The 27755-nt window shown below is 34.4% G+C and overlaps 1 protein-coding gene across 12 annotated transcripts in view; it reads left to right on the forward strand.

The window, feature by feature from the left end:
- Positions 1 to 27755, forward strand: part of LOC126883019 (sortilin-related receptor-like) — a 339261-nt gene that overhangs the window by 58281 nt on the left and 253225 nt on the right. For 9 of the 12 annotated variants that reach the window (XM_050648189.1, XM_050648193.1, XM_050648192.1 and 6 more), the window contains exons 4-9: positions 8389 to 8637; positions 9081 to 9343; positions 15962 to 16284; positions 17963 to 18509; positions 22083 to 22873; positions 26330 to 26783. In XM_050648189.1, the coding sequence (XP_050504146.1) occupies positions 8389 to 8637; positions 9081 to 9343; positions 15962 to 16284; positions 17963 to 18509; positions 22083 to 22873; positions 26330 to 26783 (2627 nt within the window). The remainder of the gene's footprint in view (positions 1 to 8388; positions 8638 to 9080; positions 9344 to 15961; positions 16285 to 17962; positions 18510 to 22082; positions 22874 to 26329; positions 26784 to 27755) is intronic. The other 3 variants (XM_050648202.1, XM_050648201.1, XM_050648200.1) reach the window with 3 other exon arrangements.

A 27755-nucleotide genomic window follows, 5' to 3' on the forward strand; every position in this document is an offset into this window, starting at 1 on the left:
TATAAGCAAAAGGTTCACGTGAGTGGCATGGCGATTACTTGTAAAATGCAATGGTCCAACTATTTCATATTGCCTTTTATTATTTACGAAATTGGATTCTAGCCCATAAACATTTACTGAAATATTATTGAGGATCTCAAACTTTTTAATGTCTTTTAGTTTCATCGGAAAGTCAATTCCTTCAAAATTCAACAAAGTATCGTATGGTGGATATGATTCTGGTTTGTTTGGGTTGCCACTAGCAGGAAAAATAGCTGCAATAATACTCCATGCAAAACACTTATTATCTTTGTTTTCGATATTTAAAATAGCTTGTTTTCTTACTATAGGTGTTGGGAGACGAATATACGTTGATGCGGACATACTACTATATTTGTTTATGTTAACATCTAAAAACATTATTTCCTGCAATACCCAATTTGAATCTTTCTCTTGAAATTCTGATGCTTGCGTCATCAGTTCTTCCCTAAAATCATCAAATACTTCATCCAGTTCAGTGCTGATAGTTATAATTTTATTGCATGTGTTCATGGACTTGATATCTGATAGGTTAGTGTCAGGTTTTAGATAAATACCAAATATTTCAAAATTTACCTTTATGCTATTGAACTGATGTAGATATTCACTCAAAATGTTCAAAACTTTGGGTTTAACATCGTTTAAAAATCCATGATAATCCAGTTTTTTATCACCACTAAAACGATAGGATGCGATTCTGTTTTTAAACGCATGTGTCAATTTTGTTACAGTTGCATCTATCACTTCCAATCCAAGCGGTCTTAATCTTTTTTTGGGAATATAATAATCCCCATTATGTTCATTATCACTATTCACATTTCCGTTTTTACATATATTCATATGTCGCGACAGGTTATACGAGCGCGAAAACGATTTGTTGCACCTGCTGCACGTATTCATGATTGACGATAGACTAATGAGGAGCTCCGCTAATTTGCCTTAAATAGGATAAAGATATTATGAGAATATTACCCCGCCACCGTGCTATTTTTAGATATTGGTCATTAACCTTGAGATATTTTTAGACAGGATATTGTCTAGACAAGCAGATGGCCAGATCATTGACCTTGAGCTATTTTTAGACAGGATATTGTCTAGACAAGCAGATGGTCAGTTCATTGTCCTCCTCCTCATTTTTTGCACACAGTAACATATATTCCCCCACCCTATTTTTAGACCGGATGCAGGTGTTCACTGCCAGATGGCCAGTTAATTGACCCTTGAGCTAGTTTTAGATGTGAAAAGCATATGGCACTAACCCCCCTCTTTATTCTACTTGAAAATATATAAACTGATGCATTTATAATTTTTGTGGTAATATCAAAATGGTGCTAGAAAATGAAAACCAAGCAATGGATGAAGCAGTTATAAATCCAATGGATGAAGCAGTTATTAATCCATTGGATGTCATACCACCACATGAAGCTGAAGATAGTGATAGTGCCTCTTCTAACGAAAGTTTTGTTTTTTCGGTATCCACCGAAAATTTGTCAGACCTGGAAGATTGTGAGGTGTTGGATATGGATTCCCCAGAGGCAGAGAACAAAATAATGAAAGTTGATGATGTCAACAATGTCCGCTTTCTGTCATATGAAAGCGGACAAACAGTATGTATGACCAAATATTATTACGTAATAGACAATGAAAGTTTGTGCCCTTCTTGTTTTTTTGAGACTGTTAGCGGAGTGCCATCATACGTCCCAGCTGTTCATATTACGGAACATTCAAGTGGGAAGGCAGATAATCTTAGTACACATACTTGTTTTTGTTGCAATATGAACTTGTATATATACTGCTTATGTAAATACTGTATTATTTGTAATAATATAAATCTACAACAATAAAAAGGTTTTTATTCAATTCCCTTTTCCATTTTCCCTTTAATTTTTATTTATGTGCAAATGAAAAACCCCCTGTATTAAATTTTAAATAAGTTATATATTTTCGAATTTGTTATTTTTTCCTTATTGATATGCAACATTATATTGTTTTGACAAAATTTTTGTTGATGGACCCCGTAAAAAATTATTAATAAAATTTTTTTTTCCAAGTTTTGATTAGACCTATTCTTCTAAAATATGATTCTAAAATATCTTTTCTTAATTTTCATAAATGAGTGGTGAAATGATTTTATTTAAGTACAAATGAAACGCCCCCTGTATTAAATTTTAAATAAGTTATATATTTTTGAATTTATTTTTTTTCCTATTGATATGCAACATTATATTGTTTTGACAAAATTTTTGTTGATGGGTCCCTGTTAAAAATTATTAATAAAAATTTGTTTTTCAAGTTTTGATTAGACCTATACTTCTAAAATATGATTCTAAAATATCTTTTCTTAATTTTCATAAATGAAGTGAAAAATTAATTTTTAAATCAATAAATATTTTAGCTTAAAAATTTTTCGAGTACGTTTATGACATAATTATTTTAGGATGCATTTCTACATTCTGACCTCTCGCATAATGAAGAGAGCACGGCGCCTATTTTTAAATTTAGTCTTCTCCGGTTGAAATGCGGGTCATATTCGAGAAGGACAAATAATGTGTTTAGTGAAGTTTATAAAGGGAATTTGATTTGTGTTTTGTGATGACAAATATCGGAATATTACATAGGTGAATGTTTATATATTACGAGGTAATTATTGGCAAACTAGGTAGTTGTATTGTTGGCTCTATTTTGTAATTTTGCATGTTATTATTGTGTGCATTATAGTATAACTCACTTCGTCGGTGATGTGACAATACCTTCTACCTGCTATTAAGGTGTGGGTAAAAAAAACTAAAATATTATATAAAATATTTATTTTATTAAAATCAGTAAGTTCTGTCTAATATTCCAAAATGAAAGTAAAATTTTCATTTTGGAATATGTTTGTTTAACTAAATAAACCAATAAGCAAAAAATGCTATTAATTTACATAGTTAAAAAAACAATTAATTTACATAGTTAAGCAAACAATTTAGAATACAACATAAAAATATAACGTTTTTTATCACTGCAATCCACACTAATTATCCACAGGTTTACAGGTCATTATAGATGTCAGAATTTGGTTGCAGATGCCAATGTCCAAACTTTGTCCAAACTCCTTTGCGCCCTATCGCGTTTTTTCTCATAACCACTAATCTTCTTAAGTAGCACAGCCCGTTGAATCTGGTTTTCTTCCAAATAACGAGTATTTTCACTTACAAATGTTTTTACTAGACTGTCATATTCATCATCTGTAGTTTTGACAGTTTTGTCAATATTATCATAATTTGTGGTAATATTTAGATCGTCTTCTTCTTTTTCACCATGAGGTACACTTCCATGCTTTCATTAAAATCATCACTCTGAATAAGATTACCTATTTCTTCTTCTTCTTCGTCGTCAGATGATACAGTATCGTATTTTGGGTCGATCATTGGGGTGGATGACGCCATAACTTGTTGCTCAAATGGCCTCCATTGGTCTGTGGCAAGTAAAATCTCCTTCGGTTAGTTCCACGCTGGAAGATCATTTCATTAAATGTTTCCCCGTCCGCGCCGGAGTTTAACTTCACAAAATTTTTTCCCATTGGGGGACTGAAATTCGAAATAATTTTGGCACTTGATTTCGAACATTCAGGTACTGCAAACTTCACTTTCATTTTGGAATATTCGACAGAACTTACTGATTTTAATAAAACTAATCTACTTGCTGGAGTACCTATGGTTTTATAGCTTTTTGAAGTGGGAAAGAGTATCTGCAGACCAATCTAAAAATTTTAAAATCCCCCGCTTCTTAGAACATTTTGTTACCCACGAGGCACACCAATGGGATAGCTAGACCACGCCCATATCGGTGCTTGGCTTGTAAGTTTTTACCCCCCCCCTCCATGGAAATAGAGCTTCCTTCTTAAGGAACTGTGGGAACTGAATCACCATCTATATGATTTTTGCAAAAAAACACCATCCATGTGTCTCTCACAGTCTGTTTGTGTTATGTTTCTGCATAGTTATATTTTTCACAAAAAATACCACCCACGTATGTGTAGGGGTTCAGTTAAATTTTTAATTAGGTCCAGATGTCCGCTTTACGACAACTCAAAATTTGCGTGAGAAAAACCATGAAATGAATTCCCACATGAATATCATGTGTTACTCTTTTTTTTCTCATTTGTTATTAAGAAAAAATTTAAACAGTGTTTGCGTATTTCTGATAATTATTTGAAAAGATAAAAGGACGCTTTATTAATTTTTACATAAAGATTTTTGCATTAACCAAAGTTTGACTAAGTTATAAAACTTATTTTTTGAAGCATACCTAAATAATTGAAAAAAATCACATGCAACCGATTATAATAAAAACGTAGCCATCTATTGAATAATTTTTCAATGAGTCTGATTTTAAAAGACAGAAACAATGTATGACAACTTATTATATGGTTATTTTCGATAATTTTTGTCTTAAAAAATATTAATACATAAATTGATTAAAGAGGAGGAAAATGGATCTTAGGACGCCCCTGTGCTTGCTATAACATATATTATTAATAAGAGCATTATTATATGGTTATTTTCAATAATTTTTGTCTTAAAAAATATGTATACATAATTGATAGCTTAAAGAGAGATAAATAGATCTTAGGACGCCCCTGTGCTTGCTATAACGTTTAATAATAAGTAGAGGCAAACATCCCGCATATATGGAAAATTTTTTATGGTGCGTAATAGCAAGCCAGATGTGATTAAAGATGCGATGGGAATTGAAAGTCAGACACTATTGCAGTTAATTTGCCGGGGGAATATGTTTGTCTAAAAAACCAACTTTTTGTTGTTTTGTTTTGTAATTATACACTGGGAACGAATGGTATTTTACATTCCCGTCTAATTAGTTTTCATATTTGGCGGGAATGACTTTTTAATTTATGCAATTAACATGCATTGCGACAATCCAGCCAGCTAGAAGTTCATTTAAAATTATTGTTTCGTGATCAATGTTTATCGGTAATGGAGTTATGTAATTTATATTTAATGATACAAATTAAAATAATTTCTTTTTGTTTATTTGGGACTGTCCAGTACAACCAGAAATGACCACTGTCCATGATGCCCATCGATAATGGAGTTATGTAATTTATTTTTAATGATAAAAATTAAAATAATTTATGTTTGTTTATTTGGGACTATGTCCAACCCAACCAGAAATGACCACTGTCCATGATGTCCATCGGTAATGGAGTTATGTAATTTATTTTTTATGATAAAAATTAAAATAATTTCTTTTTGTTTATTTGAAAAATGCCCACTCCAGCCAGAAATGACCTTTAAAATTATTGTTTAGTAATCGATATCCTGCTGGGTGGGTGACCAGTGGTTAATTAGACTATTTTTAACGCGGATATTGTTTAGAATCTTTTTCTCTCCCTAAAAGGATAAATATTAGACTAGATATACCCTCATTGGGCTCCTCATTTTTGTACACAATATCATATATTCCCACACCCTATTTTTTAGACCGGATGCCAGATGTTCCTCATTTTGCACACAATAATATCATATATTCCCCCACCCTATTTTTTTAGACCGGATGCCAGATGTTTCTCATTTTGCTCATACAATATCATATATTCCCCCACCCTATTTTTAGACCGGATGCAGGTGTTCACTGCCAGATGGCCCTTGCTCATTTCTGCTCATTTTGCTAGTACATAATTACACTACTCAGATGTGTTAGTTTGAGTTATTTGTAACTATTTAAATAAATTAAATAAGTGATGTAAAATAAAATAATCTAAAGTAAGTCTTCCTTTATTTAAATTAAACTTAGTGCCTAAAAACATAAATAATAAAATAGTAAAGTCAGTTTCATAACAAGTCACTCCCAGGTGCCCCGAAAACCGCTACTACTGAGGATAACGTGAAAGAACTCCACGATCTCGTATTGGTAGACCGCCCACTGAAGGTGCGTGAGAAGGGTGAGACAGTAAACATATCAAAATATTTCGTTGGTTATATCCTGCATGCCATTTTGGGCATAAAAAAGCTCTCGGCGCGATGGCTGCCGCATTTTCTAACTCCGACCAATAAACGCAATCATGAAATCACTTCAGAGCAGTATCTGATGCTGTTTAAGTATAATCCAAATGAGTTTCTATGTTGTTTCATAACTGTCGACGAAACATGATTCCACTGGTATACATCAGAGTCCAAGGAACAGTCGATACAATGGACGTCACATGGAGGGCGAAGACTGTCCAATCGACCGGAAAGGTGATGGCCACATTTTCTGAGATTCAAAACGTGTGATCTATATTCACTTCCTGGAAAAGAGCAAAACGATCACAGGGGTTTACTATGCCGCAATATTGGCCCGATTCGACGTTGAATTTCAGATAAAAACAGCCCCAATTGGGGAAGAAAAAATACTATTCCACCATGACAACGGTCCGGTTCACACCTCCGCCGTCTGCATGGCCAAATTGGTCGAATTGGACTGCAAACTGCTGTACTGCTGTTTCATCCAACGAATTCTCCAGATTTGGACCTGTACGGCTTCTTTTGTTTCCAAACTTGCAAAAGCATTCGCTGGGGAGATATTTAAATCGAATAAATAGTTCATCACCGCCAAGGAAGCCCATTTTGCAGATCTCGAGAAAAGGTATGTCTCAGACAGGTTAAAGAAGGTGGAGCATCGTTGGGTCAAGTGTTTCGAGCTAAAAGGAGACTACGTACAGAAATAAATCGCCACTTTTCCAAAATTTTCGGTTTTCTTTTAAAGGCTAAATACTTATCGGACCGCCCTAGTAGTATGTATGAATAATAATAGTATAAGGTGACACAATAAAAATTTATAAATAACTAGCTGACCCGGCAGACTTCGTACTGCCTCAATAGATAAAAAAGCTAAACTTTTGTATACAATATACGTAAAATTAACAAAAGGAATTATAAAATCAATGGAAAAATCCCAATAGTTGGCTGTATACCATATAGTTAAAAAAAAACTTATACTGAAGTAAAAACTTCAAGTTGTATACTGGTATAAAAATTGTTTATTAAAACTTCATAAAATGTCGTGCAAAACGTTTTCGTTCTAATTCAGAACATCTTCAGTGCATTCTGCTAAGTAATTGAAACTAGCACACCATTTAAAGTGGTAACTTCATGATACATGGTTTACATTTTAAATTTTGTAAAAATATATTGACTACCAGTCGATGTTACAAGATTAAATTAAGAACATGCTTAAAGTGCACCATGCTTCCCTGCTCGAGAAAACTAGGTACTTGCCAGTTCAATGGGCACAGACCAACTAACTCATAAAAGCTAAAATGTTGCACTTCTGTTCCATGATATTTACCTCTAGTTCTACAGGTGTCTAATAATTTTTATAACGCTTATGATTCGTAAGAAAAAAGTCTGTTTGTATATGTCTTTTTTTTTGGAAATTTCGCAAAATTAAAAAAATCATATTTTGTCCAATTTGAGTCCAAAAGTTAAACTATTGCACTTTTCTGTTATGAAATTTGCCGCTAGTTCTTCTCTTGTGCTCAGAATTTTTCTACGGCGTACAGTTCGCTATTTCGGAGTCGGATTACGTTAGAGAAAAAAAATTAGTACGGTTCAGTCCGGAAGCTGGGAGTCTACCTACTTAATTTCGTATTTTTCATGTCATTATTGTGAGAATTACGGTGTCATGGACAAATCCCCTTATGACCTACGGGTATGAAAAATAGACAACAACATATTCTTAAGTCTTCCGAATACTTTAATTTCATAAAAATCGGTCAAACCGTTTCGGAGAAATATGGCAACTAACACTGTGACCAGAGAATTTTATACATAGGTGTAAATATTTTGGTGACTACTAAAATGACTATGTAAAACCGTATAAACCTTCCCTGAACCTTCACAAATAATTCAACATCAAAATTAGCCAAATCGGTCCAGCCTTTCCTGAGTTTTAGCGAGACTACCGAACAGTAATTGATTTTTATATATAAGATTAAAACATTAAAAGCAAATAGCATTTCAATACAGGAAAATATAAAAATTTAGGATGTAATTGTTCAAACGGGAACAGATGAAATACTATGAATGATTTATAAGTGAGTAACAGAATAAAAATTTATAAAAGAAAATTGATAAATCATCAAAATCAAGTAGCATTTTGATAGCGGAAAAGACCGCCCGCAGATATGGGTGGTACCAAAACTAGATAAATAATATCATCTGATCCAGAGTGGACAGCTAAAAACAAATAGGTCTTAATTAGAATTCTATAGATCCTTCTGCAAATTAAGTAACCTCTAAGCAATGTTGGGAAAATAACTTTATAAAAAAGAAAAAATTTAAAAAATATTACAGCATCTTACTAAACTTATATATCTTTTTTTTGTAGCTCTGGATAACAGAAGATTCCGGAAAATCATTCCGAATGGTAGAGGAATCTGTTAAGGCATTCTATTGGTTAAAAGAAGCGAACGACCAATACCGTCTTGTAGTGCAAAGGTCTGAACCGAATGATTTGAGCACAATTCTTCTTTCAATGAATTTGTTTAAAAATAGAGAGTCTCAAATTTACATTTCAAATGTGACTGATTTCTTTATTAAAGGAGACTATCTTTTTAGTACAAAATATAATGAAAAGGTAAGTGACTTATTTCTTTCAAAATAACGTGTTTCTCTCCTAATACGACTTTAATATATTTCTCTATTAATAATACATAGTACGTCTCTATACTACTAGTCTTCGCTTACAAATTAAAGCACTTTCGCAAATTACCGCGTTAACTGGTCTCGTATATCCATAGGCGTAATCAGGGAGTTATACCCCCCCCCCTTGGATGTACTTTGAGCTCTATACGCTTAAGGATTTCGGGTCTAGAACATCATACCTACCGAGCGATAAGAAGTATTTAGGCTGAAAGGGATACACTGCAGGCGGGCGCCCCTGTTTGGGGGGCGCCAAAATGACCTTTTTTCTGTAGGTGCTATACAAAATACTAATTTAAAAGACACCGAAGGGCGCCTATGCTTCTTTTGCAGGCGGGCGCCTTATACCCTAAAAACTAATATCGTTTAATATTTCAGGGAGAGCTGCAACTATACGTTTCTTACAAGTTAGGTGCCCAACTGTTATGCATCTTCGATTCCAAAGAAAAATTCAAAAGTTACTTCATCGTCGATGTGACCAATACCAAAGCTCTTGTTGCAGCAGGTCACTCGAACACGACATCTCATTTATACGTGTCGGAAAGTTTAGCTGGCAATGGAAAAGAGGTCAAATTCACGTTGTCCTTGGAGGATCTTTTCGTCTTTTTTCCTTCAACTACTTGGCAAGACACTTGGCTCCAGTAAGTAATGTTTGTAAAAATATTGATTTTCATTAAATTTTCTTAACTACTAGTCTACCCCAAGACTGGCTAGAGTCAATATTCATCCCACTACCAAAAAATCCAAACCCATAACACTGCAACGAGTTCTGTCTGATAAGCAGTGGCGTAGCTAGGGTGGGGGGGGCGGTCCGCCCCGGGTGTCACCCCTTCAGGGGTGACACCCGAGAGACCCGATCACAAAAGAATAATGATTTAAATCATTAATGATTTAAATCATTAATTTGTGACTTTACTCACGTATCAATCTAAAGTTCGATATTATTTTGTGAACACACGAAACCACAGTATAAATAGGGACACTACAACTGCTCTGAAAAAAATTGGAAGTAAAATCGTAAAAAGAAGTAAAGAAGTAAGAAGTAAAAAAGGCGCATGGCGACCGCGCAAGGTTCCCAGTCGCTAGACCGCTAGAGTACCACTCTCGCATTGCTACGTACCGGTTAACTTTCGGTAGTACTTCTTGAGATCAAAGTGCCTACATATAGAAGAAATTTTACTGTTCCTCTTTATACTATGACGAAACCGAGAGAAGTCGAGGTCTAAGAAGCATTTCTTGGATTTTTTTTCCGTTAAAAGGAAAAAAGCAGTTAATCTAAGTAACGAAATTCTCAAGAAGCTTGAAATTGATGGTGTAGAAATATTACGAAATACCGTTCACAGGGATACGATAATGCAGCTGTTATGAGCGGCGTACATGGAGGAATACAAGCTGTTATTAAAGCAAAAATCAAAGGCCATTTTCCTCGGATCTATTGATCATTTAATTCATTTATGTGGCCAGCACTCTTTTGCACAAAACACATCTTGTGTAACATTTTCCAGAACTGAAGAAGCAATTTTTAAGTTTTTTATGTGTTTCCATTAGCTGCTAGGAAGTGCTTATTAAACACAGCAAAACATCTGTTAAGCGACTTTCCAAAACGCGTTGGAGTTCTCAGTCACTGCGCACTATGCTGGCTGCAGTTACAAGTATTGGCAGAACATTTTTATAGTGTTGTTCCTTCAATTTACAAATTCTCTCATCAACAAGAAAATTTATACACCAGAGGTGCTGCACATAACCTTATGCCCGCTTTGTATAATTAAAGGCATTTATCAATCAGCGACCAAAATAGGGGCACTTCGTCTTTATATTGAAGAAAAACGTAATCATATTATAAAATAAAGTAATACATAGATTTTGCAACGACAAAATATGAGGACGACGACATTTCTACCTAAAAAATCTACACTTCGAGCCGAACTTCAAAAAGATAATATTATGTTGAAATGTTTTGACATTCAATGTTGAACTCGAAACCAGATCAGTACATTCATATGGCTTCATTGTTCGAGGCTGTGCAGACACACACTTTGCTTTTCCACGAACAGTAAACAGTTGAAATTAGCTGTTTCAACATTTTGTGACTTTTACCATGAAGAGGTATCAGAAGAAGACCTCCTGCTAGAAATACCAAGGCTTAGAAGACTTTTACAAGCGGCCAATAATACAGCATCTAAAAGGTTAGCTGTAGACTTTTTAAAATTCATTGTGGAATGCGATTTTATGGAATCTCTCCCAAACTTGGTCGCCTTAAAATTGTTTATGACCATTTTTGCATCGGTTGCTTCATGTGAGAGAAGTTTTGGGAAGCTAAAATCAATCAAGAATTACTTGCGAGAAACAATGACGTCAACAAGGCTAAATAACCTCGGTTTATTAACTATCGAACGGAGCAATTAATGTTAGGAGAATGGAGCGGTCAATGTTAGGAATAACAATTCGAGACAAAATCAAAAACGAAGAAATTAGCAGAAGAACAAAGGTGACTAACGTCATCGAAAGGATAGCCAGGTTGAAGTGGAGATGGGCAGGACACATAGCCAGAACGACAGATGGGCGATGGACGAAGAGGTTACTGGAATGGAGGTCAAGAGAAGACAAGAGAAGCGTCGGTCGACCGCCTATAAGATGGACTGACGACTTAAGAAAGCTAAAAAAACTGGATCAGAGCGGCGCAGGATAGATGGAGATGGAAACGAGGGGAGGAGGCCTATGTTCAGCAGTGGACTTTTGAGGCTGGATGATGATGATTAACTATCGAACATGAAGCAACACAAAACATAAATATAGAAAATGTGATTTCAGAACTTTTCGCTAGTAAAGCTAAAAAATATTTTAATTCATTCACATAGTGTAAAACAAAAAAGTAAATAAACTATTATATAGAACTGCCGGGAACTAGATAGTGGTAGCTCGAGATAGGGAGACATGCCGAAACTTAAAAGAGGCCTATGTTCAGCAGTGGACGATAGCGGTTAGACGACGACGATGATATACTATTTACTGCAGTTTCGTTAACTATAATTCTTAATTTTTTCATTATTCAAAACATACGGTTATCGGATTTTCGTTGATTTTAACAATCTTTATTTTTAGGATTTGGGGTGACACCATCGATTACCGCCCCGGGTGTCACCCACGCTAGCTACGCCACTGCTGATAAGCCTTATGAGTCATGCAGTAGTAAAAGTCCTATTAAAAGTCTTACATAATGGAATCTATAGAAAGTGCGAAACAATCATCGGAGACGATCAGTTTGGCTTCAGAGCCGGCATGAGAAAGAGAGAAGCCCTCTTCAGTTTACTAGTGCTTGCCCAAAAATACTACGACCAACAGAAATATATATTTATATATGAATATGCTTTGTAGACTTCGAAAAAGTATTTGATAGAGTACGACACGACCTACTATTAGAAAGTTTGTAAGAAGTCGGTTTAGGTGGAAGAGACATCAAATTACTAAAAAAACTTACAGTGGAACCAAAACGCCAGAGTAAGAATCGAAAGTTCCACGTCCGCGGAAGTAGAAATTAGGAAAGTAGTTAGACAAGGATGTGTTCTGTCGCTCCTGCTGTTTAATCTTTACTCCGAGTTTCTATTTAAAGAGGCACTGGACGATTCCAAGGATGGAGTCAGGGTGAATGGCGTAAATATCAACAGCATCAGATACGCCGATGATACAGTGTTGATTGCGGATTCCGACTTGGGTCTACAACGACTTATAAACAAGACCAACTCGACCTGTGAGCAATTTGGGATGAAAATAAACACAACAAATAACATTAAAAAAACCAAAGTGATGCCAATCCGAAAAATCAAAATATACCTCAACCTTGCACAATAAATGGTCACATTTTAGAACAGATCAATAGATTTAACTACCTTAAAACTCGAAATTCGACTACGTTTATCAAAATGCTACGTCTGGTCGACTCTTCTCTATACATTTGACGCACGAACCCTTAACCCTTAAACGCCCAAGGGTGGGTAAAAAATGTCCACCTAATGCGTATTTCCTTGTAACATATGTATCACGTGTTCAAAAATTTTTCAAAAATTATTTATTGTTAAAAATACAGCTCTTTATCGAATGTTAATTTGGTTCTACCGATATTTTTTAAAATAAAAGTAATATCTTAAGTTAAATATGGGTGGGCACAAAAAGTACACCCTTGGTAAAGCTTGTAATTAAAGGTTTCTATATAATTTCTCATTGGTACGAACGTAATCCACATAATTATCGATTCTGAATGGAAGAATGTGGAGAAAATCGACAAATCTGAATTACTGGCTTTTACTGGTATGTTAATTTTGATGAACATCGTAATTTTGTTGTAAGGTTTGTAAATTGTTTATATTAATATTTTAGAAGATGCTGTGTTTAGTAAGCATAAGATTCTGAAGTTTAATCCATTTGCAACAACTCTCAATAAATATAATATTAGCTATTTTCGAGGTGGACATTTTTTACCCACCCTTGGGCGTACATGGAACCTAAAAAAGGTTGGGCGTTTAAGGGTTAAAACATCAACCTTAAATACATTGGTGGTCTTTGAAATGTGGATCTACCGGAGAATCCTCAAAATTTCATGGACATTCTTCTTCTTCTTGTAGTTCCTATCCGTTTCGGATGTTGGGGACCATCATGGCAATCTGTGCTTTGCACACTACTGCTCTAAAAAAAATGTGGTTGTTGTGTTGAACCATGTGCGTAGATTCTTCAGTCAGGAAATCTTTCGCCTTCCTGGTCCACGTTTTCATATCAGTATGCAGTAGTCCATATCTTTCACTGTTTCTTATGATGTGACGGAGGTATTCGATTTTAGCGGTTTTTATTGTGGTTAACAGCTCTTTTTCCTTTTGCTTTCTCAGCAAAACACCCTCATTAGTAACGTGGTCGGTATAAGATACCTTCAGGATTCGACGATAAAGCCACATCTCAAAAGCCTCAATTTTCTTGCAGGTGGCGTCTGTGAGAGTCCACGACTCAACTCCGTACAACAGTATAGGAAAGATATAACATCGCAGTAACCTGACGTTTATGGGCAATGATAAATCATGACATTTGAATAACTTAGCCATTTTTTGAAATGCAGGTCTTGCTTTTTCTATCCTACATTTAATTTCTATGAAATGGTCCCAGTTTTCATTGACGTTCGTACCAAGGCAGGTGTATGTTTTTACTCTTTCTATTTGTTGACCGTTCACACTGATTCGTCCAAATTGCTGTTCCTTCTTAGAGATCATCATACATTTTGTTTTCTTAGTGTTTAGTGAAAGTCCGTATCTCTGGCTAACTTCTGTGATTCTGTTCATTAACTCCTGGATGGCTTCAGAACTGTCAGCGAATACCACCGTGTCGTCTGCGTATCTTATATTATTGATACATTCTCCGTTAATTCGAATTCCGGCTTCAATATCATCCACTGCTTCTTGAAAGATTTGCTCAGAGTAGATGTTAAACAGCAGTGGTGATAATATACATCCCTGACGGACCCCACGTTTGATTTTGATATCATCTGATTCTCCTGCCTCTGTCCGGATAGTTGATGTTTTATTCCAGTACAGATTGTTGATAATTCTTAAATCACAGCTGTTTATTTCTCCAATATTGGTTAGTATCTTCATCAGCTTGTCGTGCTTTACTGTATAGAACGCTTTATGGTAATCAATGATGCATGCATAAATATCGCAATTTACGTCTCTGCATCGTTGAAATAGCACTTGTATACTAAAGAGAGCCTCTCTCGTACCCAATGCATTCCGAAAACCAAACTGTGTACGGCTGATTTCCTCTTCGCACAGTCTATATATCCTTTGATGTATAATTTTTAGAAATAATTTTAAAATATGGCAGCTCATCATGGCAATCATGGACATTGCATATCTTAAACTAAGGTGCTGCATATAATAGGCAAGGAAAGACAACTTTTTAATCCAGTGAAAGTTAGAAAAACATCAGACCTAGGCCATATACTAAGAAATAATAAGTAACAATATGCTCAACTTATAGTGAAAGGAAAAATCGAGGAAAAGAGAGGAAATCTAGGAAGGAAAAGACTATCGTGGCTCAGAAGTATCCGACAATGGACAGCGCTAAATTTTGAACAGCTAATAAGAACAGCTGAAGACAGAGAAGAGTTTGCATTTGTAGTAGCCAACCTCCATTGAGAAGAGGGCACTTTAATAGAAGAAGAAGCCTAACAGCCAGGGCTGGGTTGAGTATGCACTTTTATGTTCCCTTGATACCTTCACTCTTTTTGTTTTTACGTTTTAAGTGAAAATTATTCCTTTTGAAAAAAGTAACAAAATGGTGTTTGGTAAACTTTGATCCAATTGTTATAACCAGAGTTATAACTATTTTCGTGAAAAACAAGTGGGGCTGTTCAAGTATAACTCAGCTTTCATATAATATATGCGATTAACTTTCAAAACTCCTCATTTTAAAGTGTTTCAGCTTAAAAAAAAACTTTGCAAAATGACTTTCTTCTTCCTCTTAAGGTGCCGTGCATTTTTGGGTGGGCGTCCACAGTACAATGTCTTGTCAGGCAAGATATAGATAGTCAGGATTAAATTATTCTGTTTTTAGCAGCATTGCGAAGCATTTCATAACTATGAATTCCTGTCCATTGGAAAATATTACGCAGCCATGCCATCTTTTTACGCCCTAGATCTCTCTTACCCTTACTCTCTATCTTTCCTTCGAGTACCAGTGGCTGAAAAGTGTATCATTCTCGTCGTAATATGTGTCCTAAGTATACAGTCTTCCTAATTTTTACATAATCAAAGAGTTCCCTAACTTGGAAGCCCTCTCTTCTTATGAGGTCCCCATTTCTGACTCTGTCCGTCCATGATATTCTAAGCATTCGGCGCAGGTACCACATTTCAAAGACTCAAGTTTGTTAATGAAGCTGGCCTTTAACGTCCATGCTTCTCCATTTCGTACAAGAGAACAGTCCAACGTATCACTTAAGCATCTTGTATCTCAGGTTGAAATTGAACTTACGAAGCCTCAAAAAAGCATTTCTGGCAAAATTATTTTATCATTGTTAAAAAAAAGTTATAATAATCATACGTTAAAAATTTCACAAAAATATTGCCAATTAATTTGTTTCCAATAGACATAAGATAGAGACATATAAACATAATATTGCGTGAAGGTAGTTCGAGGAATTAGTTCAGTATGGCCACAGTTATTAATGATATTTATACAATACAGCAGTTGAAATATTTACAAATTATGTTTAATTTTAGCCACAAGTCAGAACAAGCATTTGCAGATGTTTATAAAGTAGAAGGTCTGACAGGTATTTACATAGCGTCGAGAGTTACGTCGAAACCAGTTGGGGCTCATCTAGGACCTCAACATTTGGGATCAGTCATTACTTTCGACCATGGAACGACTTGGAGATTAATTCAGCCACCTGCTCTCAATGCAGAAGGTCAATGGTCAGGTTGTGTAACTAGGAGAAATTGTTCGTTACATTTAAGTCAGAAATTCAATCAGTTATTGCCTGATACTAGATCAGTGGGAATCTTATCCAGTAAATCAGCACCTGGATTTATTATGGCTACAGGTATTTAATTATATCTATCTATATTAAGTATTTTTACAGCTGTCGCCGCCTTCCTTCTTTCAACCAACGTCTCCAGTCGTTTCTTTTCTGCCATTCTCCGTCTCTAAGGTCTCGTCTTTCCATGGCCTCGTCCACTTCATCTCTCCATGATCTTCGGGATCTACCTCTTCTTCTCTTTTCTATTGAGCTCCAATTCGAAATCTTGGACATCCACCTTGTATGATCTGCTCTTCTCACAAGTCCATATCAAATTAAACGATTTTCTTCAATGTAGCTGATGATGCCTTATTCTAGTGACATTCTTCGTTTGCTCTCCTCATTTCTAATGCGATCTATTCTTGTTACGATTTATTTTTGTTCTTCTCATGAACTCCATTTCAGTTGCTGTAATTTTGGACCAGTTTCGTTTGTTTATTACAAAATTCTCTGCCCCATAGGTCATTATACTACGTACCAAGGTGTTACATTATATGCTCTTTTTTGTATTTCTGGAAATCTGTCTATCCCACAATACCCCGTTCATATGTTTAATACATGTTTTTGTCTGTGCTAATCTGCTGGTTATCTTATGCTCAGTAGTTCCATTCTTTAAGAGTATGAATCCTAAGTATTTAAATTTTTCAGTGCCGTTAATTTCCCTATCATCGTCCATTTTAAAGTTTCTCACTGGTTTTTGTTCTGTTGTTAAGTATTCGGTCTTTTTTAGGTTTATTTCACCAGTCCATTTTTTGTGTATTCCTCTTCAAATTATCTGAGCAAATAGGACAGATCTTCTTCATCTTGAGCCGTTACCATTTGGTCATCTGCAAAACTTAATGTGTACAAGAAGTTGTCCCGTATTAAAATTTCCATCCCTTTACATTTCATTTTCCATGGTTTTAATATTTGTTCTAGGAATATCTTGAACAGTGTCGGAGATGTGGAGCATCTCTGCAAAAAGCCCTTTGTGGTCTTAAATTCGTTGGAGTATTTATTGCAGGTTTTAACTCTTACCCTGTTATTGTTGTAAAGGTTTTTTACGACTTCTATTAACTTTTGAGTTATTTCGATTTTCTTCATCGTGTTTCATAATTGTTTTCTGGGAACCGTGGCATATAACTTTTTTAAATCGATGAATGCCATGTGTACTGATCTATTTTTTGCCATTTTTTTCTCAACTAATTGTTGGAGTGTATATATGTGGTCTATGCAAGATCTTCCTGCCGTGAACTCCGCCTGATCTTCTCCTATTTTATTTGAGGTAGAATTTTCCAGTTTTTCTTTCAGTATTTTTCCATATAACCTACCCATACATGCTATCACACTGATGCCTCTGTAGTTCTCGCATTTCTTCTTATCTACCTTTTTATGTATCGAGGTTATAATATATGTGCTTTGGACCATTCATCTGTTATTTCGTTCAGGTTTATAGCGTTACTGAAGATTTCATGTATAATTCTATGTAGTTTGTCTATTCCGTACTTAATTAGTTCATTAACGATTCCCCCTGGTCCCCCTGATTTTTTGTTCTTTAAAGTTCTTATGGCATTCTTTACTTCGTTTAGTGTTATCTAAATCTGTTATTTATTCTGATTTCATTGGTGTTCATGTTCTGTATCTGTCTCTATGAAATCTGGGCGGTTTAAATAGTTTAAATCGTGTTTAAATAGTATACATTGTAATTATTATTAAATTTCAGGTGTCTTAGGAGAGAATTTGAAAAACCAATATGGAATATATATAAGCTCGGATGGTGGAGTAACATGGCGACAAACACTAAGAGAATTATACTTTTTCAATATGGGAGACCATGGAGGTATTCTATCCGCTGCAAAATATTATAAAACAAATGAAGAAACTCGTCACATTGAATATTCTACAGACGAAGGCCGAAGTTGGTATCAAACAGAATTCAATAATGAAAAATTAAGATTATACGGTTTAATGACAGAACCAGGCAAAAATACTACTCTTTTCACTATTTTTGGATCTTTACCAGAATACCACCAATGGATTATCGTTAAAGTTGACTTCGCCAAAGTATTTGAACGTAAATGTACGAAAGATGATTACAATATGTGGTCTCCTAGCCACAGTGAAGACATTCGAAATTATATTCCATGTGAAATGGGCTTGCAAGTGGCCTATCAAAGAAGAATGCCATTGGCAAAATGTCTAAACGGCTTGGATTACATACAACTCAAATCTACAGTTGTATGTGAATGCGATTTGCTTGATTTTGAATGGTAAGCTTATGATATATTTAATATTCTTTACATATTTGTTAATTTTTCAGGAATAGGGAACTTGCACATTTTTTTTATTACATAATAATGTTCAGTTTTGTATAAAAACGAGATTTCCAAAATTTCACGCTTCAAAACTCATAATAACTTAGAAGTACAAATTTTAATTTTTCTTTATTTTAAAATAGTTCAAACGACCCGTGACGTCACAGAGTTTAACTATGTGGTTCCGTTTATGGTTATATTTACGTATATTCTTCTTCTTCTTTAGTTTATTGGCCTCCACCTACTTGGGTATTTGCCCAGCTCGTCGTCGGGGAATAAAGGAAAAATATTTATATTCAAATGACATTTATCGTATGTCGTTTTAATAATATACATATACCAGATTGCTGAGATTGGAGTTTGATACAGTTTTTGAAGGAAAGGAAAGAAGGTTTACTATTGAAACTAAAACCATTTTGTAAAAGTACAAATTTTCTATGAATAGTTCAAACGATCAAAAACACTTTTAACGTCAGATAACTGCATTTTTAACTGGCGTTTATAATGTCTAATTTAAAATTATAGGTATACAGTGCGTCCACAAAGTAACGCATAAATTCATTATTTCGTAAACCGGAGACTTTAAGGAAAAATTCCGAAACCGGTCGATTTTTATTTTAAAGTTACGATTTTTTGGCATACACGTCATTCTAGTGACGTCATTTATCTGGGCGTGATGACGTAATCGATGATTTTTTTTAAATGAGAATAGGGTTCATGTAATAGCTCATTTGAAAGAGTATGCAATTCTCTATTCAATAATATATATTATAATATAATTATTTATACAGGGTTTTCAAAAAATGTTTTTTTTAAATTAAACCAATTGGTACAAAAAGATGAATGTATGTAATTTGTTTAATTCTAAATACATTTTATTGGTGCCAGAAAACATAAAAATGTTTTATTTAAAAAAAACATTAATTTTCTCTTAAGCGTAATGTTAAACTTCCAAGAGGCATTTGGGTGGCAGCTCGAACGTTGAATGTAAGCGAAAAGCAATATTTATTATTTGTCAAATAAACATGTTTTCCTGTTTTCTGACAAAAGTAAATCGAATTTTGAATTAAATAAGCTACATACATTCTTCTTTTTGTCTCAATTAATTTTAATTAAAAAATTCTTTTTGAACACCCTGTATAAATAATTATGTTATTGTTTGTATTAGGAAATAGAGAATTAAATACCCTTTCAAATGAGCTATCACATGATCCCTATTCTTATTTAAGAAAGTCATCGATTACGTTATCAAGCCCAGATAGATGACGTCACTAGTAGGATATATATGCCAAAAAATTGCAATTTAAAAATTAAAATCGACCTGTTTCGGAATTTTTCCTTAAAGTCGCCGGTTTACGAAATAATGAATTTATGCGTTACTTTATGGACGCACTGTATACAATTGGTGTAGAATGTAAACATACAACCCCGTTTTGGGGTGGCTGGTATAAGTTGAATTGTTAGTCGTCTTTAGGGGCCAAACGAAAGACAAACAAAACTTTTTTATCTTTGATACAGGTCCTAAACTATGTTCTGTTGTGATTTATACCATTTTTTTCGAATTTAAAATTTTATGCAAGTTCCCTATTGACGAAATCTTTCTTTATTTTTAACTGTTCAGTATTCTTTAGCTCAATCTCATATAAGTAGGTACTCTTGTTTTGATAACACTTTTTTTGTCTTTCTTACTTTCTTACTTTTGTCACTCACTTAATTTCGTTATTTCGGAACTTTCCTTCAATATCTTGAATTTTTATTTCATTGTACTATCTTTTCATTCCTCTTTTCTCAAACTGTACATATTTGCCAATTTATCAGGAATTAACGAAATCCTTTAAGGAATCCGAACGTTTTGGGGACCTATTGGGTTTTGAAGATTAAATCCAAAAACCAAAAAAAGTTCAGTTTTTCATTTTAGTAGGGACTTCCATTTTTGATTTAATTGTACATATCTAACAATCGTTTTTTTCCGATTATAGCGCCATCTATCCATAATTCGAAAAAATGTCTCGAATAAAAGTTACTTATTTTTACGTACGGAATCCAAATCTGCAATAAAAATGAGGACTCCTATTGAGGATTTTAAGCTAACCTCCCACCCCACCTCCGCGGGGTGTCTTGTTTGATGTCGATTCAATAGATTTTGTAAAAATATTGAATACATATTGTATTTTTCGGATTTCCGATCTGGTTTTCATTTCGCGAAATATTGCGAATAAGATAGATTTTTATTCGGACCCCCCTTAACGAAAACCCCTGTATTAAGAGCCAATATACAGGGTGTAACAAAAATACAGGTCATAAATTAAATCACATATTCTGGGAACAAAAATAGTTCGAATGAACCTAACTTACCTTAGTGCTAATATGCACATAAAAAAAGTTACAGCCCTTTGAAGTTACAAAATAAAAATCGATTTTTTCAAATATATCGAAAACTATTAGAGATTTTTTAACGAAAATGGACATGTGGCAATCTTATGGCAGGATCATCTTAAAGAAACATTATGGTGAAATTTGTGCACCCCATAAAAATTTTATGGGGGTTTGGTTCCCTTAAACCCCCCAAACTTTTGTGAATGTTTCAATTAAATTATTATTGTGGTACCATTAGTTAAATTCAATATTTTTAAAACTTTTTTGGCTCTTAGTATTTTTTCGATCAGGCAGTTTTTATCGAGTTGCGGCTTCTTTTTTAATATGTTTACATAAAAATTTTATGGGGGTTTTGTTCCTTTAAACCCCCCAAATGTTTGTGTACGTTCCAATTAAACTATTACTGCGATACCATTAGTTAAACACAGTGTTTTTAAAACTTTTTTGCCTCTTTGTATTTTTACGATAAGGCACCTTTTATCGAGATGTGGCTTCTTTTTTAATATGGTTCAAAATATACCTAAAATTGTAAATCATAAATAAATTTTCATATTATTACTAAGTCTCCATAATCGTACTTAACCATATACAAATATGTGGTGGATTTGACAAATATTCAAAATATCTCGATAAAAACTCGACTTTTCGAAAAAGTACTAGGAGGCAAAAAAGTTTTTAAAACATTGTGTTTAACTAATGGTACTACAATAATAATTAAATTGGAACGTACACAAAAGTTTGGGGGGTTTAAAGGAACAAAACCCCCATAAAACTTTTGTGGGGTGTCTAAAATTCACTATAATTTTTTCTTAAGATACTACTGCAATAAGAATGCCACATGTCCATTTTCAATAAAATATCTCAAATAGTTTTCGATATATTGGAAAAAATCGATTTTTATTTTGTAACTTCAAAGGGCTGTAACTTTTTTTATGTGCACATTTGTACTAAGGTAAGTTAGGTTCAATCGAACTATTTTTGGTCCCAGAATACGTGATTAAATTTATGACCTGTACTTTTGTTACACCCTGTATAGTAATGGTATATTTACAGGGTGCAAGGTTTCTCCGAATGTGATTTTCTGACGTGCACTAGTAACTGCAAAAATCCCCGCTTGGGCTCCCCTACCATTAATTTTATATAATTTTTTAGTGATTCTGGATTTGCAAGAGTTGGTTCCCCACCACGCTGTATTCGGGACAAATCTTCGTCACTTGATGTATACAGAGTTCCAGCTCCGTGCAAACCAGGCAACTTTTACAACCGTACCAAAGGCTACCGTAAAATAGCCGCAGATAGTTGTGTAGGCGGCTTTGAATCCCACTACCTTCCAGATATAGTTCCCTGCCCTTTCCACGAAGAGGATGATTTCCTTCTATTTGCTCAAAGGGAAAACATTTTCAAGTATAACTTAATACGTAATAATTTAGAGCAGTTAGCGGTGCCAAATTTGAAGAATGCAGTCGCAATAGATTTTGACATAGCAGACAATTGCGTTTACTGGTCAGATTTAACCGATAAAAATATTGGACGACGATGTTTCGTTAACGGAAATGCTACAGAAATTTTAGTGTCAGACGATATAATATCAGTCGAAGGTATAGCCTTTGACTGGATATCCAAAACTTTGTATTTCGTTGATAGCGTCCGTGCCAAAATTGGACTTATTAGAACGAACACAAATCATAACGGAAGAATGAGGAGAACGATTTTGAATTCAACGGTTTTAACTAAACCGAGAGGTATTGTTGTACATCCCAGCCAAGGATACATGTTTTGGACGGATTGGTTCCCCCACGCCCCTTCAGTAAATCGAGCTAATTTGGACGGAAGCAGCAATATGACTCTTTTTGGAAGAGATAAAGTTCAGACGCCTAATGGTATTGCAATCGATTATTTCGCCAATAGGTTATACTGGATAGATGCTGGACTTGATTACATAGGTAATAATATATATACAAAATGAAAAGTCTCAGATGCAGAATTCACCATTATAATAAAAATTAAAAGGGTAAATAGTTATTTAAATATCAAACTTTTCTCAAAAATGAGTAACCATTTTCAATTTCGTTGCAAAACGAAAATACAGCCGAACCATATCCCAGTCCAATCAGAGAGCGCAGCAAGCACCCCTACCGGTTTCGAAACTTATTAGTCTCTCATCAGGAGGCACATATGCTGCTCTCTCTGATCCAACCAAAACAAACCCCAACGTGCAGTCCCGGATTGCAACGAACGAAATGGCATAGATGCCCTAGCGGCAACTGCTAGCAAAAAGACTAAGTTTTCACTCTAATGGCATGTAAAACAACATAATGCTATTCCACACCCCACCAGAATGAAAACAATGGGAACCTTCTCTGGTTACACCTCCGAGGCTTCTACAATTTGCAAGCCATACGGATGCTGAGACTAAGGAAGATGAGGGAATTCTACAATTTACAATTCACGCATTTACAGAGAGCAGCGTATGTGCCTCCTGATGAGAGATTAATAAGTTTCGAAACCGATAGGGGTGCTTGCTGCGCTCTCTGATTGGACTGGGATATGGTTCGGCTGTATTTTCGTTTTGCAACGAAATTGAAAAATGGTTACTCATTTTTGATTTACATTTACTCTAATTAGAGTACGTAGGGAACCATTCTCGTTGGAACTTTACCGCGCTGAGCAGATGGGACGTGAATTGTAAATTGTAGAATTCTTGCTTCTTGCTTCTTGCTTGTTTTTCTGGTACATCCTTAATCTGCGACTTTTACAATTTATGGTTTTATATGGTTTTATGGTTTTATAAAAATATCGTTGATGAAAACTATAAATTCTTCTCTATGGCCGGTTTCACTAACGACAAATAGTCCATATAGTGCAGTCACTGAAGGTGGATATGAGCTATTACCTCCAATTTCGTTGAACCTCCATCGATTTGCATGAAAATTGGTGAGTGGTTAGAGGATGTTTCAAGGAACAAAGGTGACATGGTGCCAACTTGCGCTTTTATCCTGGGGGTGGATGCCACCCCTTCTCGGGGGTGAAAATTATTTTCTTAAAAATAACCCCATACTTCGATACAGGGACAAATTCTAAGCAAAATTTGTTATATAAAGTTATTAAAATAAATCAAAACTTTTTGAGTTATTAAAGATCAAAGATTTTAATTTTTCGTGAGAAAAATGCATGTTTTTAATCGATTTTTGATAAATGACTCAAAAACTATAAGTTTTAACAAAAAAGTTATTATTACCAAAATTGAGGCTAATAAAAAATGAAATAAACTCATTAATAAAAAACCTTTTAGTGTTCATAAACATAAACTTATGTAACATTTGTCAAAGTACTTATATTAGAAATATCTATCAACTGAGCCCCCGAACAAGTTGATTGCACTAAAATTTATGCTCCAAAAATTTTTCAAAATTTATCTTTTAAAAATTTTTTCAAAAAACGTTATTGTGTGTTTTTTTTTAAATAACTCAATTTTTATGATATCAGGTTCACCTGAAAACCATTTGAAAGTTAATTCCAAGGGCTATTAAAACGCGTAGAATCTAGTCTTTAAAAACCTTTACTTTTTTAAAAAAGGTTAAGTGGCCTCGGTTACATGGTTCTCACAGCAAAATTTAAGCTTTAAACGTTTGTACCTCGGTTATTTTTTACCGTACCATTTTTTGTATTACCGTACCGTACCGTTATTTTTTACCATTTTTGACGTATATTGAGTTTTTTTGGAGTTATTATCAAAAGAAAATGAAAATTACGATAATTTTAAAAATTCTGATTTTTTTAAGTTATAACAAAAATGAATAACCATTTTCAAATTATACCTTTTTTCAAAAATATCCATTCTAAACCGGTCAAAATTCGACTAGTGGTATTATTTTTAATATAATAATTTTCACCCCCGGGAAGGGGTGGCATCCACCCCCAGGGTAAAAGCGCAAGTTGGCATCATGTCACCTTTGTTCCTTGAGATATCCTCTAACTACTCACAAATTTTCATGAAAATCAATGAAGGTTCAACGAAATCGGAGGTGAAAACCTTCAGTTACTGCACTAATAGTTTATTCTATGAATAAAGTTATTCGACCAATAAACTGACATTTCTCCATTTTACTAACGTCAAATAAGACTTATTTTATTTTTAAACGCTTTTACATTTACTTCAATAGTTTGCGTCAAATCTTTAGACGTTAATTTGACGGCCTTTTCTTCAATGCAAATGAATGAAAATTTGCAGGCATATGCATTCGCGGGAACAATACACGAATAATCAATAAAAAAAATTTTCCATGTTTATTAATTGTTTAAATAAAAAAAAACGATTTTAATGGAAAACGCTTAAATTCTCTCGTTTTTACAATGTAAAAACTTGAAACTTTTACGGATTGTATAGCTAATGATATGAACAATACATAATTTCACTTTTTATGTTAATTGTTTACGTTATGCTTCATTAATAAATAATGAGCGGCCGTGGGTAACGGCATAAACGCTGGCCTCATACGCCAGTAGACGTGGGTTCGATCCCTGCCAAAGACAAACCATTTTCATTTCCAATAATGACACGAGCCGTCTCACCGTGCCTCGGAGAGTACGTTAAGCCGTCGGTCCCCCTGGACTAGTGTACATCGACACTAGTTACTTGAAACAGGGTTAAAGATGTAATTGGCGCTGGAACTATCCGAAAGGATCTCCCCGGCAAAAATGCCATACGATATTATTATTATAATAAATAATAAAGTTTCAAATTTTTTGCCGATTCCGACTACTTTTCATGCTAGTACATCATATGTTTTTTACATATTTTAATAAACATGACGATATATTTTAATGTTGGAAAGGTGTAAGACTAAAAAGTAAAAAATAAAAAAATATGAAAAAAAAATTTTTAAGAAACGTTTTTCTTTAGTTACTAAAATTAATGAGTGACTAAAATTAAAAATATTATAAGAAAATCAACTTAAAAGCAAAAAATAAAAAAAAAATTGAAAAAATCTATCACATTCGTTAAAGAAAAGCGTGGGGCGAAAACCGTTTATTCGATGAACACGTGCCACGCTTTTTTTTGACGGATGTGTTAGATTTTTTCAATTTTTTTTATTTTTTGCTTTTTAGTTGATTTTTTATAATATTTTTAATTTTAGTCACTCATTCATTTTAGTAACTAAAGAAAAGCGTTCCTTAAAAATTTTTTTTCATATTTTTTTATTTCATCATGTGTATATCAAATTTGCCAGTTTAACTTTAAATTATCAAAATTATATTGAAACAAAATATAAATATAAACGTCTAATAAATTTTATTCGACGAATAACTAACTATTCATTGATTTATTTGTTGTTGGTGAAACCGAATCACAGTTTTTAAGTGATTGATAAATTTTATTTTTTATGATTATTTTTTAGGTAGCTCAGATTTACACGGTGATGGTTTCGTAAAAGTGGTTTCAAATACCGACGTGGTTTCCCATCCATTTGCCATAGCTGTCTTTAAAGATAATTTGTACTGGGATGACTGGAGGCTACACTCTATATTCAGTTCAGATAAGGAGAATTTTAATGGCGCGCAAGTAATATTAAAAGAGAGAAAAAGTCTTATGGGCCTTAAGGTAGTTCAACATGGAATTCAAATAGGCACAAATGCCTGTGCCAATACAACATGTCCGTATATTTGCGTCGGATTACCCAAGAACCGAGCAGCTTGCCTTTGTCCTGATGGATTAACAATGAATAACGGCAAATGTGTGTGTCCAGGAAATTTAGAACCATTGGCCAACTTTACTTGCCCAAGCGTTGCCCCAACTTGTGCGCCTTCATTATTTATGTGTGGAGATGGAAGATGTTTGCCTAATGGTTTTAGGTAAGAGAGTTTCTCGTTAGTATCGGTATATTAAAAATATACACCAAACCTTATTCAACACATCCAATATATGTTTTCTTTTTTTTTTCTGAAAAATGGTTTTCTTCTTCTTTTTTTTTTTGTACAGACATGACTCTGTCTGTTTTTTCAATGTGACTCTAGTAAGTTGTCGTTCCATCGTTTTTGTGGTCTTTCCACTGATCGTCTTCCTATTGGCGATTCGGATTAAGATCGCAGCGCCAATGTGGTATCAAATTGAACCGAGCTAAGGGGCCATTGTGAAGTGTGAAGTTAGTCGTATTGATGACAGTACACAGTGGAGAAACTACCGGCGCCTCGTCCCATTGTTTACATATTGTATGTTGTATTTGGTTGTATGTTTAGTTTTGTGTTTTAGTTTTGTTCGTTTATCTGTGTTTTTCTTTTAAATTTAATTATATTTTGTACACAATTAACCTTTAACGCGAAACAACAAATAACGTAACAACAAACAAAATAAATAACAACAAACGAGTAATATACAGCAACAATTAAACGTGATTAAACCATAAACAAACAAATTCTCCCAACCTAAACAATATGCCGGATGCCATGCCTTCAACCGTCAACGTGAAAGAAAATAAACAATGGCCCCTTAGCTCGGTTACTGCAATATCCTCCAGAGGGCGTATTGCTTAGGACGAGATGCCTATTGCGGAACCGTCTCTCGCTGCCCCTACTACGCTATTTGATGTCATTCGGCCTATGTGGTCATTCCATTCTACTCTTGTGTTTCTTATCTAGTTTATAATGTTGCCCACCTTGCATCTCCGTCGTATATCTATACTTCTAGCTCTGTCCCATAGAGTCTTACAATCGATTTTTCGAGGGGTTTTCATCTCCGCTGGTTCGAGCAATCTTTTTGTCCTCTCTGTGTCAGGTCGTGTTTCATGTTCAGGTCATTATTGGTCTGATGGCTGTTTTATAAATTCC

Source organism: Diabrotica virgifera, chromosome 4 (assembly GCF_917563875.1).
Source record: "Diabrotica virgifera virgifera chromosome 4, PGI_DIABVI_V3a".
In the NCBI taxonomy this organism is placed as follows: Eukaryota; Metazoa; Arthropoda; class Insecta; order Coleoptera; family Chrysomelidae; genus Diabrotica; species Diabrotica virgifera.